Source organism: Pan troglodytes, chromosome X (assembly GCF_028858775.2).
Source record: "Pan troglodytes isolate AG18354 chromosome X, NHGRI_mPanTro3-v2.0_pri, whole genome shotgun sequence".
In the NCBI taxonomy this organism is placed as follows: domain Eukaryota; kingdom Metazoa; phylum Chordata; class Mammalia; order Primates; family Hominidae; genus Pan; species Pan troglodytes.
This window is the reverse complement of record NC_072421.2, coordinates 104,264,793-104,283,356: the sequence shown is the minus strand read 5'-3', so window position 1 is coordinate 104,283,356 and position 18,564 is coordinate 104,264,793. Positions and strand designations below refer to the sequence as shown.

General features: G+C 31.5%; 1 protein-coding gene across 2 annotated transcripts in view; it reads right to left on the bottom strand.

Moving 5' to 3' along the window:
* RNF128 (ring finger protein 128) overlaps nt 1–18,564 on the bottom strand; it is a 102,545-nt gene that overhangs the window by 6,169 nt on the left and 77,812 nt on the right. For both annotated transcript variants that reach the window (XM_001143230.5, XM_016944023.2), the window contains exons 3-5: nt 7,038–7,109; nt 4,173–4,255; nt 536–632 (exon numbers count right to left, since the gene is read on the bottom strand). In XM_001143230.5, the coding sequence (XP_001143230.1) occupies nt 536–632; nt 4,173–4,255; nt 7,038–7,109 (252 nt within the window). The remainder of the gene's footprint in view (nt 1–535; nt 633–4,172; nt 4,256–7,037; nt 7,110–18,564) is intronic.

Below are 18,564 nucleotides of genomic sequence, written 5' to 3'. Positions count from 1 at the left end.
CCAGCACTTCATAAAATAATGCTGGGTACAAGTTAGGCCCTAAAAAAACATCATGGTGTCCCCTATGGAACTTGAGAATCATTGTCATCTATGCACGTTCCCAAGTCAAGATTTGAGCTTGATTTTATGTTGTATCTTGAAAATAGGCCTTTTTTTCATTTACCAAATATAAAATTATAATTTAATACTTATTATGCTTTCTCAAATTATGTCTGCTTATTTAACTACAAGTTTGGTCACTATGCAATAGTAAAACATTACAAAAATAGAAAGAGGGATGCCAAGTTGGTGGTTTATATGGTTATCATTTCAAATTCTGACCAAATAATGAGTCTATTTGGAAAGAGGGAGGAAGAAGGAAAATGGAGATGGCCCAAGATGGCACCTCATTGTCTATATGATATAAATATGTCTGGTTTTAGGTATAAACTATAAGTATGGTGTATTACATAGCGAAAAAATAAGGATGTTATTTTGTTATTTTCCCCAAAGCCCAGGCATATATTCTTCATATAAATAACATATTAATGTTTACCTCAATTCCCAAAGCTTTGAGTATGTCACATTTGCACATGGGGCAAGTCCTGTGTTCTAACAGCCATGGGTCAACACATGTCTTATGGAAAATATGGCTAATGTAGGAAAAAAACATAATTATCAGTTGTAAAGTAGCAACACTTTACCTAATATATATTAACAGATTACTTAGTGTAACTTTATTTAGTCTTTGAATGGATGCCTTTCCTTTTAAACACACTATTCATAAAATGAAGGAGTCACAGAAACAAAATTTGGAAATTCCATAATACGGTACTTTTAAATGTAAAAGCCTCATTACTCTAGCTCCAAAAAAAAATATTTTCAGTACTCATTTGAAAATGGCTAGGACGCTACCTGACCTAAGACTTTGTTCATTATTTCAAATCTTAAACAGTTATAATTCCCTAACTGATAAATGGTACAGTCATTCTCAATAATATAGTCCAATATAGTATTGAGTACAACAACACCGTACTGATGCTTTAGGCAATGTGATATGTTCCAAGAGCATCACTATTGTATTAAATAGCTAAAAGAAGTAGTGTTAAGAACAACCTTCAGGAGAGGGATAATTTAAAAAACTAAGGAATGAACACCTTCAAACAGATGCTCATAAGTTGATTTCATTTTATTTTTTTCTTGATGGATTAGAATAAATTTAACATTAATCCAGTACTGTCCTTATATTTACATGTGTAACTATATATAATACTACATATTATAATATTATATAGTATATATTATATATAATGTATATAGTGTATAATGTATATAATATATACACTATATTATATATAGTGTATAATGTATATAATATATACACTGTATTATATATAGTGTATAATGTATATAATATATACACTGTATTATATATAGTGTATAATGTATATAATATATACACTATATTATATATAGTGTATAATGTATATAATATATACACTATATTATATATAGTGTATAATGTATATAATATATACACTATATTATATATAGTGTATAATGTATATAATATATACACTGTATTATATATAGTGTATAATGTATATAATATATACACTGTATTATATATAGTGTATAATGTATATAATATATACACTGTATTATATATAGTGTATAATGTATATAATATATACACTATATTATATATAGTGTATAATGTATATAATATATACACTATATTATATATAGTGTATAATGTATATAATATATACACTATATTATATATAGTGTATAATGTATATAATATATACACTATATTATATATAGTGTATAATGTATATAATATATACACTATATTATATATAGTGTATAATGTATATAATATATACACTATATTATATATAGTGTATAATGTATATAATATATACACTATATTATATATAGTGTATAATGTATATAATATATACACTATATATTATGTAGAGTATATATATTATATAATGTACATATATACACATAAATATATAATATACATATATACATAATATAATATAAATACACATAAATATAAGGATAGTACTGGATTAATTTTAAATGTATTCTAATCTATCAAGAAAAAATAAAATGAAATCAAGTTATGAGCATCTATTTGGAAGTGTTCACTCCTTAGTTGGAATTTATATATATGTATTTTATATATACAATTTACATATATGTATAATATATACACAATTTATATATATGTAGTATATATACACTATATAATATATATAGTATATAGTATATATAGTATATAGTATATATATACTATATAGTATATAGTATATATACTATTATATACTATATAGTATATAGTATATATACTATTATATACTATATAATAGATAATATATAGTATATTATCTCACTATATAGTATACTCAGTATATAGTATATATATGTACATATACATATACATATATACTATACACTATATAGTATATATACTCAGTATATAGTATATAATGTATAATATATAATATATTATATATACATTATATAATATATAATATATAATACATATTATATGTAGTATATATCATTATATATAATATATAGTATATACACTATATATAATTATATAAAATATGTATTATATATAGTATATATATTATACAGTATATTATGTATATTATATATACTATATTTAAAATATAGTATATATAAAATATATTTATATATAATTATATATTATATACTATATTATATAGTATATTTAATTATATATTATATACTATATTATATAGTATATATAATTATATATTATATACTATATTATACAGTATATATAATTATATATACTATATTATATAGTATATATAATTATATATTATATACTATATTATGTAGTATATATAATTATATATACTATATTATATAGTATATATAATTATATATTATATACTATATTATGTAGTATATATAATTATATATTATATGCTATATTATGTAGTATATATAATTATATATTATATACTATGTTATGTAGTATATATAATTATATATTATATACTATGTTATATAGTATATATAATTATATATTATATACTATGTTATATAGTATATATAATTATATATTATATACTATGTTATATAGTATATATAATTATATATTATATACTATGTTATATAGTATATATAATTATATATTATATACTATATTATAAAGTATATATAATATAGAGTATATGTATTATACATAATATACTATGTAAGATATATACTATATAATATATAAATATATTATTATATTTAATATATAATACATATTATATATATTATAATTATAATTATATAATTATAATATATATAATATAATATATATAATTACAATTACAATTATATGATATATAATTATAATTATAATTATATATAATTTAGAATTATAATTATATTATATATTATATAATATATTATATAATATATATTATATATTACATATAATATATAATATATATTATATATTATATGTTACATATAATATATAATATATATTATATATTATATATTACATATAATATATAATATATATTATATATTATATATTACATATAATATATAATATATATTATATATTATATATTACATATAATATATAATATATATTATATATTATATATTACATATAATATATAATATATATTATATATTATATATTACATATAATATATAATATATATTATATATTATATATAATATATAATATATATTATATATAGTATATATAAGATATATCTTATATATACTATATATAATATATATTATATATAGTATATATAAGATATATCTTATATATACTATATATTATATATATTATATATAGTATATATAATATTAATACATATTATACAGTATATATACTATATATAATATATATAATACATATATATCAATTGTGCTGGCTAGGTTCTCAGTTTTCTATGGAATTAGTTTAGAACAAATTGAAGCAGATTACAATTAGACTTATACCAATTTCAGTGGTATTAAGAAATGAATAAAAATAAAAATAAACTATTCTATATTTAAATGAAGATAAGTTAAAAAATAAACATTTTTTACATTAATTTGGAAATATTAAAAATAGTTTTCTTCCATCACAGTCATTTTTGTGGGTCACCTATTTTATTGAAGATATAGAAGAAAATCAAACTTACTTGCACGTTAAGATGCGTACCAAATCATTTGGTTTATACAATTCAATGCACACAGCACAACTATCTCCATCAGGGCCAATTTCCTACAAGCAAGTAGTTATTGTTACTCTGACAGATAAGAAAAAATACATTAAACTACAGAACAAGATCAGAACATACATGTACTTAACCAGCCTAAATTCCTATAAAAGGAGGAGCATTATATCACTGAATGATTATGTAACTGTAAAGTTCCCAAAGGTGATTTAAAAGTATCCAGACTTTAAAAAGGTAAAAGAATAAACTGAAACAAAAGGGGAACAGAACAAAGGGAAACATGTAGCACTGATTTATTTTTCCTGATTTAGGATATATAAAATACCATTTGTGCAAGCTCTATAACTTTTCTCATTTTTAAAAAATTAAGGTATAATTCACATACAGTAAAATTCACCCTTTTAGTGTACAGTTCTGCACGTTTTGAAAAATATGTCGTCACTTAATCCTTATCACAATCAAGATATAGAATAGTGCTATTACTCCCAACAAACTCCTCCAAACTCTTTGTAGTTAACCTTTCCTCTCATCCCCACCTCCTGGCAACCACTGATCTGTTTTTATAGTTTTGGCTTTCCCAGAATGTCATATAAATGGAATCATGCATTATCTAGCTTTTGAGTCTGGCTTTTTAAACTTAGTATAATGCATTTGAGATTCATCCATAATGCTGTATGTATCAATGGGATTCCCATCACACTTTTATTGCTAAGTAGTATACCATGATATGTATGTACCACAGTTTATCCATTCACCAGTTGAACAATATTTGGCTTTTTCCTAGTATTTGACAATTATGAATAAAGCTGCTATGAACAGTTGTGTTTTTATGTGAACGTAGATTTTTTCTCCCTTTAGGGTAAATATCTAGTAGTGAGATTGCTAGGTGCTATGGTAAGTGTATTTTTAACTTCATAAGGAACTGCCAAACATTTTCAAATTGGCTATACATTTTGCATTCTCACCAGCAAATGAATGAGTGTACCAGTTGCTCCAAATCTCACCCAGCTCTTGGTATTTTCAGTTGTATGCATTTTAGCCATTCTAATGAATGTGTAATTGTATTTCATTGTGGCTTTAATTTGTATTTCTTTAATTATTAATGATGTTGAACATCTTTTATGTGCTTATTTGCCATTCATATATATATTTTTTTGGTGAATTGTCTGTTTTGCTTGCCAGTTTTCTATTAGGTTGTTTGTATTCTTACTGTTAAGTTTTAAGAGTTCTTTATATTCTGGGTACAGCCCTTTTACAGACATATGATTTGCAAATATTTTCTCCCAGTCTGTACCTTATCTTCTCCTTCTTTTAACAGTGCCTTTCAAAGAACAGAAATTCTTAATTTTGACAAGGCCAAATGTATCAATTTTTTTCTTTTTTGGACTTGTTTTTGGAGTTATATCTAAGAAATATTTGTCACCCAAGTCATGAAAATATTTTTCTTTAACGTTTTCTTCTAAAAATTTCATAGTTCTAGGTTTTATGTTAAGGTCTATGATCTATTGAAATAATGTTTACATAGGGTATGAAGAATGGATTTAAGTTCTTTTTTGTCTGTTTGCTCATTTTTTGCTTAAGGATATCCAATCACTGCATATGGATAGCCAACAAAGGGCTATCCTCCTGAAAAGGCTATCCTTTCTTCATTGAATTGCTTTTGCACTTTTATGGAAAATCAACTGACCATATATATATGGGTTTATTTCTGTACTCTCTCTTCTGTTTCTTTGATCTATAAATCTATCCTTTTTCCAATACGACACTATCTTGACTGTTGTGACTTTAAAATAATTCTTGAAATCAGGTAGCATGAATCATCCAAAGTTGTTCTTTATCAAAATTGTTTTGTTCACTCTAGTTCTTTTGCATTTTCATCTAAGCTTAGAATCAGCCTGTCAATTTCTATAAAAGATTTACACTAGGATTTTTATTGAAACTGCATCAAATCCATAAATTAGTTTGGTGGGGAACCGACATCTTAACAACAGCAAGTCTTCTGACCCATGAACATGGTATATGTTTCCATTTATTTAGATCTTCTTTGATTCTCTCTTTCATTAGTGTTTTACAGTTTCATGACTTTGGTAAGATTTAAAATGGTGTATTATTTCCATAAGTTCTATAGCTATTTTTTGAAATACATGTTTTACCCATCAATGGTAGTTTTCAACTGTCCTAAATCTGAAAATGCGTATTCAACCAAAGTAACACTAAAGCATTGTATTAGTTTCCTGTAGCTGCTGTAACAAATTATCATAATTCAGTGGCTTAAAACAACACAAGTTTATTCTCTTACTGTTCTGGAAATCCGAAGTCTATAACCAAGGCATTGGCAATACTGCGCTCCTTCTGGAGGCACCACGGGAGAATCCCTCTCCTTATCTTTCCCAGCTTCTAGAGGCTGTCTGCATCCCTTAGCTCTTTGCCTCTTTCTTGTATCACCCCACCCTCTTGCTTCCCTTGTCACATCCCTTACTGTACTATGGTCAAATCTCCCTCTCTCTCCCTCTTATAAGGACACTGCAATTATATTTTGAATCTACCTGGATAATCCAGGATAATCTCCCCATCTCATGACCCTTAACTTAATCATATCTGCAAAGTCCTTTTTGCCATATAAGGTAATATTCACAGGTTCAAGGGAATAGTTATCTTAGATATCTTTGGGAGGCCATTATTCAGCCAACCTCTAGAATCAAATGCATATAAAAAGTCAATAAGGTTCATAAATGCCAATAAAAGCATACTTAGGAAGAACATTTAGCCTGAACAATGGCTTGGTAGCACTGCTTTAAAATAAATAGCATTTAAAAGTCATGAATGTACCTTGTCTCCTTGTTTCAGTGTGCGTAGTTGAAGCCTTCCAATAGCTTTTTTAGCATCTGCCTTTAATTGCCTCTGTAAAAAAAAAAACAGCAGGTATTAGAAAAACTATTTTTTAAAAGAAGTATGATGAAAAAGATAGAGAGGATCAATAAATATTTATCAGGTAAAAGTCAATGTACAAATCAATTTTAAAAGATAAAACTTAATTAGCCATAATAAATGTCCCATTTACCTGATATAAGGCAGGATTTTCCAAGTTACTGAGACTTTTTACTTAACTTATGTTTCCCTACTTTCTTAAACAATACTGTTGGGACCATAATGGTAAAAATACATTTCCCCCACCCCTAATGGATTCAAATACTATGAATTTTCAAAGCAATCTTCCTATTTGCAAGCTCAGAGGACATTAATATGCATTTTTTTTCCAATTTCCTTTTTGAATCGTGTCTTGTTTGGTGGAAAGTGCATAGGATTTGGATTCCAATGGTTCAAAATCTGACTTTATCACTTACTCAATGAATAACCCTGCACGAGTCATTTAATTCTTTGAGCTTGTTTACTTATCTATAAAATGAGGGTAGTACCAACCTTTACACTGTTTGGTATTAAGAAAAATATTGGTGCTTATAACCACGATTGCTTAATGAAGAAGATTGATTCTGAGAGTGGTTGCCTTTTATTGTTTCACTGAGCATATATCTAGATGTGTCTGGATATGCAAAAGCAAGCCACAGGCTCATTTATGGAATAAAAACTAAAACATTATGCATAATTGAGTCAGAAGTGAAGTTGGGGTGTGGGAAGAATCTACCAGGTGAGGGAAAGACTATAAAGAGAGTCTATACAGTTCAATAACATATTGTCCCTCTATGTATGGTGAACTAGCCAGAGGAAAAAATCCCAGGTGATATTTGTTAAGATATTTGTCAATTTGAAGTTACTGGTGATGCTGCAAATACTTCATTCCCCTTCACTAAGGTCTACTACAGACAGGAATGCCTCAAGTGAATATAATATACATATGAATTGAAGTAGTGAATATAATATACATATGAATTGAAGTAGAGGCTAAGTATGACACTTGGTAGATGCTGTGTTGAAATGGTGAATATTTGTCCCCTCCAAATCTCATTGAAGTGTGACCCCCAATGTTGGAGGTGGGGCGTGGTGGGAAGTATTTGGGTCATGGAGGAGGATCCCTCATGAATGGCTTAGTGCCATCCTTATGGTAATGAGTGAGTTCTCAGTTCCCACTGGTTGTTTAAAAGAGCCTGGCACCTGCTCCCTCTCTCTCCCTGTGACACGCGTGCTTCCCCTTTCCTTTCTGCCATGATAGGTAGATTCCTGAAGCTTTCACCAGAAGCGGAGGTTGGCGCCAAGCTTCTTGTATAGCCTGCAGAACCATGAGGCAAATCAACCTCTTTTCTTTATGAATTACCCAGCCTCAGGTATTCCTTTACAGCAACACAAACCCGACTAATACATGTGTGGAATATAATGGTAGCATGTGCAGCATGGCAAGATAAGTGATCTTTCTATTTTGAACTGTAAAATGAACAAACTTAGAAATTTGGCAAAAAGTAGGCCCCCAGACCTTTGGGAGAATGTAAGCAGCTTCCCTCCTATATGTACCCCCGTCCCCAGCTGACATTTATGTTACATGAAAATTAGAGATAATGTAAGTATTTAGTATAATGTCTGGCATATAGCAGATACTCAATAAAATGTTTATTACATAAAATGTAAACTACCATTCATCAATAAGCATAACAGGTACTTGCCAATATATATTTGCTACAAATGCTACAAATATTTGTAGCAAATATATTTTGGAAGGTAAGAATCTATAAGTATCAGTAGGTGAGGAATCTCATTGATGCCCAAACCTGTCTCCTATATAAGATATCATTTTGTGGAAGATATTTAGCTTAATGCCAAGGAGAATATTAGCCAAAGTATTTCTTTGCTGTCACAGGAAAAGCAGAAACCTCTCAGATTATTACCTGACCAGCAAATAAGCCTAACAGAAACAGTGAATAGGAAGGCCTAGACCCTAAAAAGGAAAAGAGGTGATAATCAAGGCACTTTCACTCCCATTTTGGGACATAATTGTGAACTAAAAAAATTCTATGATGGGACTTAATTTCAGCACAAATATCTTCCCTTCTATTTTGTTACTTGTAAGATAATAATAGAGTGACAGAGAACAAAGGTACACCTAGGATCTTTAGATTACCGAGCCCGACATCTAATCAGACAGAGAAGAAAACTGATGCTCAAAGAGGAAGAATGTCTTGCTTGAAATATCAGAGTTAGTGTCAGCCCCACTGAAGTCCAGAGTTATATCAAAGTAGCTATCTGTTTTGACTGTAGCATGGAGTAGGAAGCTACTCCTACCATTTCCTTACAATATACAGTTGTTATACAGTTTAAAATATATTTTTTATATCCATTACCTCATTTAATCCTCACAACAACCCCCAGAAGAAGGTAATATCCTCATTTTAGAGATGCTCAAGTGGAGGGTTGAAAAAGTAAAATAACTTATTCAAAAGGGAATGCAGCATCTAAATAATAAAGCTGGTACTGGAACTCTGCTCTTCATATTCCAAGAGTCCATTACAATACAACCATCCATAACTCAGCTGTCTTTTGATGTTTTTCTAGCTCCTGGATTCTAGGGTCTGTCAAACTGTGGCAATCCTTCCACCTGTATGCCTACAGGGTCCTGGCCCTGGCCCACACACCTACACTTCACTACTTTCTTTCCACATAGATCATGAGTCAGTTGGACATCGAGATGAGAAAAATGCAAATGATAAAAAAATAGAGCCAGCAAGAAGAAAGGGGAAAAAATGTAATGTAGTTGATGATGTCTTTCACAATCGTTTTGCTCTTTGTCCTTAAAGCAATTCTAATTTAGGTTTAGGCAACAAGCTGTATCACACAGTTGGGGAAAGCTCTCATAAGGAATTGATACCTCTCTAGGGTATTTGCTTGATTCAGTCTATACAGTCTGATTTCTCATTGCAAAATATTTGATTCAATACAATATAAATGTCTGAATCTCCAGTGATAGTGCTTATCAATTTATTAGGCATTAATGCCAAATATATAACTTTCTTAATTATAGCCAAGACTATAATGCAAATTAATTTGAAGTGTGGGATCAAAGGGAAACTTTGTATGTAATGTCTGAGTCTATGCCCAGGAGAACAGTAGAACTTGCATTAAGGCCGATGCTGGAAAATGATGGTGGGGGAGAATACAAAAAATAAAAAAACAGGGCCAAATCCAAAATGCCAGAAGACACTAGACAAGAGATTTGATTATAAAGGATCTCTAAAAGATTTGCAGCATAGCATAAACTAATGTTTAACAAAGCAGCCTTAGAATAAAAATGTGTTTAAAAGAAAATTTGAGTATTTTCAATAGCTCCTACTGGGCTGATATAAAGAAAAGCTATTTTCTTTAAATATGGATGCAAGACAAGTGATTTAATAAAAAGCACAAACTATTTTTAGAGCTTAAAGGAAAGTCACTCACAAAAAAACTGCCTCACGATATTCAAGATAGTACTCAAGATATTTCACTGTGATACTGATAGCAAGAGTTCCAAGATGCAAGCCTCCCTCTTAAAAAAACTGAGAACACCATTAGGGCCCAGTAGATTATATTCAACACGTGTTTGAACAACATTATGTCAACTTTTCAGTGCCCAAATATACCTCAACATTTAAAGACAATATGCCCCATGTGAACTGTAATTTGTACCTTACTCCTTAAAAAACAGAATTTCAAGAACATATCTACATTATACAAATTACATGAGATACTTTTCCAATGCCTTGCTACCGATCAGAATTTCCTTAGTCTATAAATTCCAGTAACACATTGTTTCCATCTCTTATCTTGTTCAGTAATTGTATTATTAATGTGCCTTTCTCTCTTGAGTAGCTGGAGGACTGGGCCTTAGTCACTTAGAAAAAAATTCCCCAGTGGCTAGAGTTTGCTCAAAAATTATTTTCTGAATTTAGAAAATATAAACAGACTTTCTTGATTTTCTCATGCAAGACACTTCTCATTTCAATTATTAAAAGTCTCTACTCTATTAAGTTTGGGGAAAGAAAGGTTTACACATTAATTGAACCTTTACCATGTGTCAGGTTGTAAGCTTTTTACATGTGTCATCTTGTTTAATCATTAACAACATTGTGAAATAGCTATTTTAATATCCAAGTTTTATAGACAAGAAAAGTAAGGTTCAGAAGCTTGACTAAAGTCCAGACAGCTGGTAAGTTTCAGAGCTGTGATTCAATTCAAGCCCAGGTTCTATCTGGCTTTAAAGCCCATGACCTCTCCACTATTGTACACTGCCTCCATTGTGTAATGGCAAAGAAGCCTTTAAGAGGCTTCACATTTCTTGTGAAGAAGACAAATGAAGGAAATTTAAAAACCCCTTTAAAGCCAGCAATTATCCAATCTTAAAATTCTTCCCAAACTGGCTATTTACTGTGATTTGGGGAATTTTAAAAAGCAAGTATATGATGTCAAACGCCTTTTGCCTTTCCCCTCCTCCTCTCTAATCCTAAGAGATACCTGGTCTAAGAATATTTGGCAGTAGAACTGAAGACTGATTCAAAGAAGCTGGTTGTTGGCCAATTTTCTTAACAGAAGCTTAATGTGACTATTCTGACTAATCAGAAGCTGCATTCGCTCTAGTTAGTGAAGAATCTCCACTATATGGTTTTTTTTTCTTGATTCTGAATGGGAATATATTGGGGTTGATGATAAAATGTCAAACCAATGATCATTCTTTATTACAATGTTCAATTTTGAAATTATGGTGAAAGTAAAGATATTCTACCTAGTTCACTGGTGTATTTATACCCAATTAGGGAAAGTATATGTTTCAGTCTGGTGATTTTTCAGCCTGATTTTTGGTCCCAGGGCGTTCAGCTTTTAGCTTAACTGAAACCCACATGAATAGTATTAAGTATATAGTCAAACCTAATTACTTGATGGAGGACAGGGTGTGCAAAAAGCAAGAAAGGAGAGAGATATAAGCAAACTAGATTTTTCTGTACTTAAGTCACCATATTTTAAAAATAAACATTTTCCTAAAAATTTGGCTAAGAGTTTTAACACAAGATATTTAAAATCAAGAATTATAGTAAGAGGATTCTTTTCCTCAGATATATTCCTAGGACAAAATAAAAGTCTGAGCCATGTAGCTGTTTAGGTATCTGAGAACTGAAAGAAATCCATTTTATTCAATAAAAACCTATCCACAATATTTGAATGAAAATATTCCTACAGGTAAGAGGAGGTGCAGGCTATAAAACAGCTTCCTATAAATCTATGGAACTACAGATGAGGGGATAAATAAGAGTGCAGACCACTCTCATGAAGAACATAACTGTGAGCAGTGTAAGGAAATACACTATAAGGAAGAACAGTGAAGAAAGGGTGAATTTGACTCAGTAGATAGGTTATAGCTCAGATTACAGCATTTTTTCAAAGAAATGTGATTAACACCCTTTAGAATTTGTGGTATAACTGCAAGTTTGTATCCTTTGACTAACATCTCCCCATTTCCCCAATCCCCCTGGCAACCACTTCTCTGTTCTCTGCATCTATGAGTTCAAATTTTTTAGATGAATAAATCCTGAGGATCTTATTTACAGCATGGTTTACTTGAAATTTGCTAAGAAAGTAGATCTTAAGTATCCTCAACACACACACACACACACACACACACACACACACACACACGTAACTATGTGTAGGGATAGATGTATTAATTTATGTCAATCATTTTACAATTTATATGTATATCAAATCATAATGTTGTACACCTTGAATATATACAAATTTTATTTGTCAATCATACTTCAATAAAGCTGGAAAAAGAATTAGTGGTATAAATTTAAAATTAGAGTAAGTGAATATATAAAAATCCTGAGACCCATTATAAGAGCTTTCTTTTGTTCAGTGAGAAAGTCAGAAGAAATATTGTAAAACTAAGTCCTACTTAGACAAGGATTTAATCTGCTCTTCTTATACAAGAGTCAAAATTCTCATGGTTTCTGTAAAAGACCCTGAACTACTCTCAAATGTAGGCAGAAATAGATACATACATGTGAACACACCAACTGCAAATGTATATATGTTAATAGTGGTACAGTGTGCAGGTACTTAATGAATCTTCCAGGTAATTTCGTGTACTAGTGGAGTAGAAAAAAACTTAATGTAACCAGAAATAGTTTAGATAATTTTTAGTAATGCTTTAAGTTGAAGGACAGATTTTAAAGTATTAATGTAGCCTAGTCCTTCCTCATCTGAGAGCACACAGGAGTGCTCTTTCTGTCTGGCAGCAAACTACAGAAATGTGTGGCATATCTCTGCCCAGGGAACCAATTTAAGCGTTGGGGTCCAAGACTCAGATGAAGGGACTGCTTACTAGGTGCATCCTGCTAGCAACTGGCCATGTTGCCGGAAACTGAGGACCCCAACAATGAAACTAGGATATCATCAATCTTGATTGTTGTGAAAAGCAACTCTGACAGGCTGGTACAACATGGTCCATTGTTCCAGGTGTATATAACAAAATTATCAATCACTAACATAAAGACCAGTTTGAGAGCCACATTCCCAGGGTTGGCCAGGGGCCAATCATGGTTCCCTTGGGGACATGGAAGGAGTAAGCAACTGCATCTGTTGTGTTACCTTTTTCCTCACAATCCATCCTGTTGGTCAAAGCCTTTTTATAATAAAACTTTCAGTACAGTAACTGTTTGTACAGTATTTATATATTATCACTTCAGTTAGTACAGTAGTCAGTATAGTTACTATACAGTTAGCATAATATTTATAAACAGTGTACTACATACAGTATACAGTTGACCCTTGAACAACATGGCAGTTATAGGCACTGACCCTCACACAGCCAAGACTCCACATATAGCTTTTGACACCCCCAAAACTTAACTACTAATAGTCTACTGTTGACTGGAAGCCTTACTGATAACATAAACAGTTAATAAACACCTATGTTGTATGTTATATAAATTATATACTGTGTTTGTACAATAAAGTAAATTAGAGAAAAGAAAATGTTATTAAGAAAATCATAAGGAAGAAAAGAATATATATTTAAAGACAGGGTCTCACTGTCACCCAGGCTGGAAAGCAGTGGCATGATCTCGGCTCACTGCAACCTCTGCCTTCCGGGCTCAAGTGATTCTCCCACCTCAGCCTCCCAAGTAGCTGGGACTACAGGCACATGCCACCATGCCTGGCTAATTTTTCTATTATTTGCAGGGACAGGGTTTTGCCATGTTGCACAAGTTGGTCTGGAACTCCTGGGCTCAAGCGATCCACCCGCCTCGGCCTCCCAAAGTGCTGGTATGACAGGTGTGAGAGAAAATAAATTTTATCTTAATTAAGAGGCCGTGGATTATCATGAAGGCCTCCATCCTTCTTTCTTCACATTCACTAGACTGGGGAGGAGGAAAAGGATATATTGGCCTTGCTGCCTCCGGTGTGGCAGAAGTGGAAGAATATCCATGTAAAAGTGGATTCGTGTGGTTGAAACCCAAGTTGTTTAAGGGTCAACTGTATATACTGTTCAGTTAGCACAGTATTTTTATATAAGGTGCCATAAGAACAACACAAGTCTATCTAATACTTGCAGAAGCCAACAAGGAGTGGAAACAGGTTCAAAGGAACAATTCATCCAGTTTATAAGACCATCACAAACATCTTTACATTATTATACCAATTTAATTATCCATTTATTCCCTTGATCTATGGCCACTTGAACTTTGTGATAAACTTGCACAGAACTATTTAATATAGTAATGAACTAAATCATTCTACTTCTTCTTCATGCCAGTCACTCTCCCTTGGTATCACACTGTGAGGAGTTTTTAGTTCAATGTCTCAAATACATTTGATTACCATATGATTTATTTATATAAGATAGTTGAATTTTACTAACAATACCAGTATTACACCATATCAGAGCATGGTTATGATACAGTTTGGTTTGGTTACAAAAAAAATCCAGAAATGTCACAGAAATATTTATTAAACCTTCCTAGAAGAATTAGCCTTTGCCTATATGCCAGATATGATGAGGAACAAATGCTGTCACCAGTTGCAATCATTCTGTCATTTGTAGGTTCCATGTTAGCTGGGGACAAAGCCAATCATTTGTCTCAACTTATATTATTATAAAGTTATAGGTTCCTGTTAACTTTGTACAGCAAGGCCATTTCCCTCCCATGGGAGTACATGGGTATCATTCAGTATTAGTTCTATTCCTACTAGCCTTATTTTGGCCCATCCTTTGGTCAAGATCAGTCAGAGATCAGCAGTGCAAGTTGCAATTTTACAAAAAAAAATTCCATAAATTTGAGGATCTGCATGTGTCTCAAAGATTCTCTGCCTGAGCTTCTACAGCTAAAAATGGAAGGTCATTACCCCCATGGCTACTTGGGGATCACTTTTAAGTAAAATAGTTAATAGATTCTGTTGTGTTAGAGTATATTCTCTTTCCCAATATTGATTCCTAGCATTCTCTAGCATTATGTGTTGGGTCTGTGTGATCAGTTTATCAAAGCTTTATGACCTTTGCAAGTGGATTCCCATTCTTTTCCCTCCTCTTGGAAGATGATTTCCTTCTAATCTGTCTATTTTAGTTAGTAAATCCTTTTCTTCTGAAAGCCACTCTTCATTAAAAGTAAATTCAGCTTTTCACATTATATCTAGGCCAGCTCCTATTTCACCTACAGCCCTCTTTTGTTTCACTTGCCAATGTTTAATCCAACACATGCATTGTGGCTATTGAGTATTAACTGCTTGAATACAGTTAGGATACATTTACGGTACCCGAAAATGTTTGGTACTCCATGCTAGAGTCAAGTGTATAGTGGTCACTCCTGAATGTAGTTTAATTTGTGTATGCCATAAGGTTTCCCATAATCTTTCTTGTCTCAAGTTAGGGTTGTTCCCGGAAGGGACATGAAACTAACTTATAAGGCCTAATACGTTATTTTCATTTATAATCCATTGATACTTTTTTGTTCTGTTTAAAAGCTTTGTATCTAAAAAACAGGGATGATATGTGTTCTTACACATCACACTACAACATATGAGGCTATTCTGTCTGGGGGCTCATCTGAGCATTCAGTCATCAGAATTTACGGTTACAGTTATCAGTTTCCTGACATTATATACCATGTATCATAACCTTCAGAAGGAAGAAATTCTTGAATATATTAAATTTGCCTAACATTCTAATGAAGCCAAATTTCCATAACTCAGCTTCATCATCATTTCTACCAGTAAAATGGAGATAATATAGTTAAATGTTTAGTGATAATTATAATCAGCATATGCATTAAGCTCTACCTTTTAAAAATTAATACTGTCATGAAAATTAAATATATAAATGACTTTCTAGCACTCTCAAATATTTATAAGCAAAAAGGATTATCAGCCATATATTTAATCTTTCAGTCCTCAAAGGATAAACAGATATAGTCCATTAAGTAATTTTTAAAAGCCCCTTCAAAAGCCTTCTCCAAATAGATGAGAAGTTTTAATGCTATTCTTGACCATTTCTACAGAGGTTAATTATCATAAGATGTATTATAAACTATGAAAATTAAATGCGTAGACCAGAGCTAAATGTCCAATGAAGCTCTGTAACACCAGACAAAGTTCTTTATAAACCTTATTATTTTCTGATGGGGTTTAATGCCATGTCAATAAATTTATTATAGCACTGAGAATACTGAAACACATACCCCACCATGAACATATGCAAACCAAACACTCTTGTCATTGTAACTATAACCTTTGAATAGTTAGTCACACTGGACACCAATTTCCTTCCAGCCTCGCAGATAAAAAACTGCACAATATACAAATGTCAAATATTAACACAGTGTGAAACTACTGAGTGGCCTGGTACAGGAATTTTAAACATCTTTTTGACTGCAGCTAGTATCAGGCTGAACCTGCCACCAGTGTGATAAGCTGCTTCTCTAAGGAGAAGGATAGAAGCCAATTAACTTTAAACACTGAGATAACCATCACTTATTACCATATGCTGGTATCTAATCTTTATGAAGTTTTTATAATAAAATTTCAATTTCTCATCTATTCCTAAATTAAATTAACTTTCTTGCTATATAAAAATCCTCACTGCTCCTTCCGCCCCCTAAATAAATTGAGTTCCTTTTCACTTATTGGAGGAAGAGTACATGAAGTGACCAGAAATCGATTGCCTTTAGAGAAACTTCTCAGTACATATAAAAATGTATTTTCATCTGAAAGCATTAAATCCCTACTGAGCTTTCTAAAGAAGTGGCACACCATTCCGCTGTTATACTGAGAATACCTGAAGGGAGGAGGAGGTAAGAAATTATGGTGGCTTTGACTGGGGCAGAAGCAATGGAGGTAATAAGAAATAATCAAATTCTGGATATATAATGAAGGTAGAAATAATAGGATTTGCTGATAGAGTTTACATGGGAGGTGACAGAAAAAAAAGGAATAAAGAACAACTTCAAGGTTTTTGGCCTGGGGCCAAGAGAAAATCTTTTGAAAATGGGAGCAATAATACTATGTTTGCATGTTGGTGGAAAAGATCCGGAGGAGAGGGAGAAATTGTTAAAGTAGGAGAGTGAGAGAGGACAATTTCTGGAGTGATGTCCTTGAGTATACAAAAGACAAAAATAATCTTATACCTGAGTGAAAGAGCCTTTGCAAAGGAACAGTTCATCCATAAAAACAGAAGACAAAGCAGGGGAATAGGATAGACGCAGATGAAGATAGATGAGAAGATGTGGAAGTATTATTGATTGCTTCAATTTTCTCAGTAAAATAAAATACAAATTGAGAGTAAAGTTGGAGGAGGTGTTGGAGAAAGGGAAAGGAACACATATGGTTAGCCAACAGTAGGAGAGTAAATGGCCAAGAAAACATAGTGTGATTCCTGGGTAGCATTAAGGGCCCACTCTGATTTTACGGTCACAAATTTAAAGTGAGATCAGTCAGTACAGCTGTAAATGCCTTTCTGATACTTCAGTTGTGCAAGGTGAAGACATAGAGTAGGTGGGAAGTAAATTTAACCAGGGTTGGATTTGTTTTTCCAGCAACTATAACAAAGAGAAAGAAGGGCCAAGGGAACTGAAGATGTATGCATGGGAGTAACCATGGAATTTAAGCTGGGTAAGGAGAAATGTGAGCATATCAGGGGGCTGAGGGGGACAATTTAATGGTGGCAGGAACAATGCCATACAACCATAGGTACTTTACTGTTCAGTAATGCTTTGGTATTTTTGCTCTGTTGTTTGTGTACCTTGTACCTTTTTATACACTGTTATAATATGGTAGAAACTATTAATATTTGACTCCACTTGAAGCCTAACAATATATCATGCACAATCAGATCTTCTAACCTGCCTTCTCAGCCTAGTCCCTCTTCTCAGCCCCATCCCCACATGCAAAT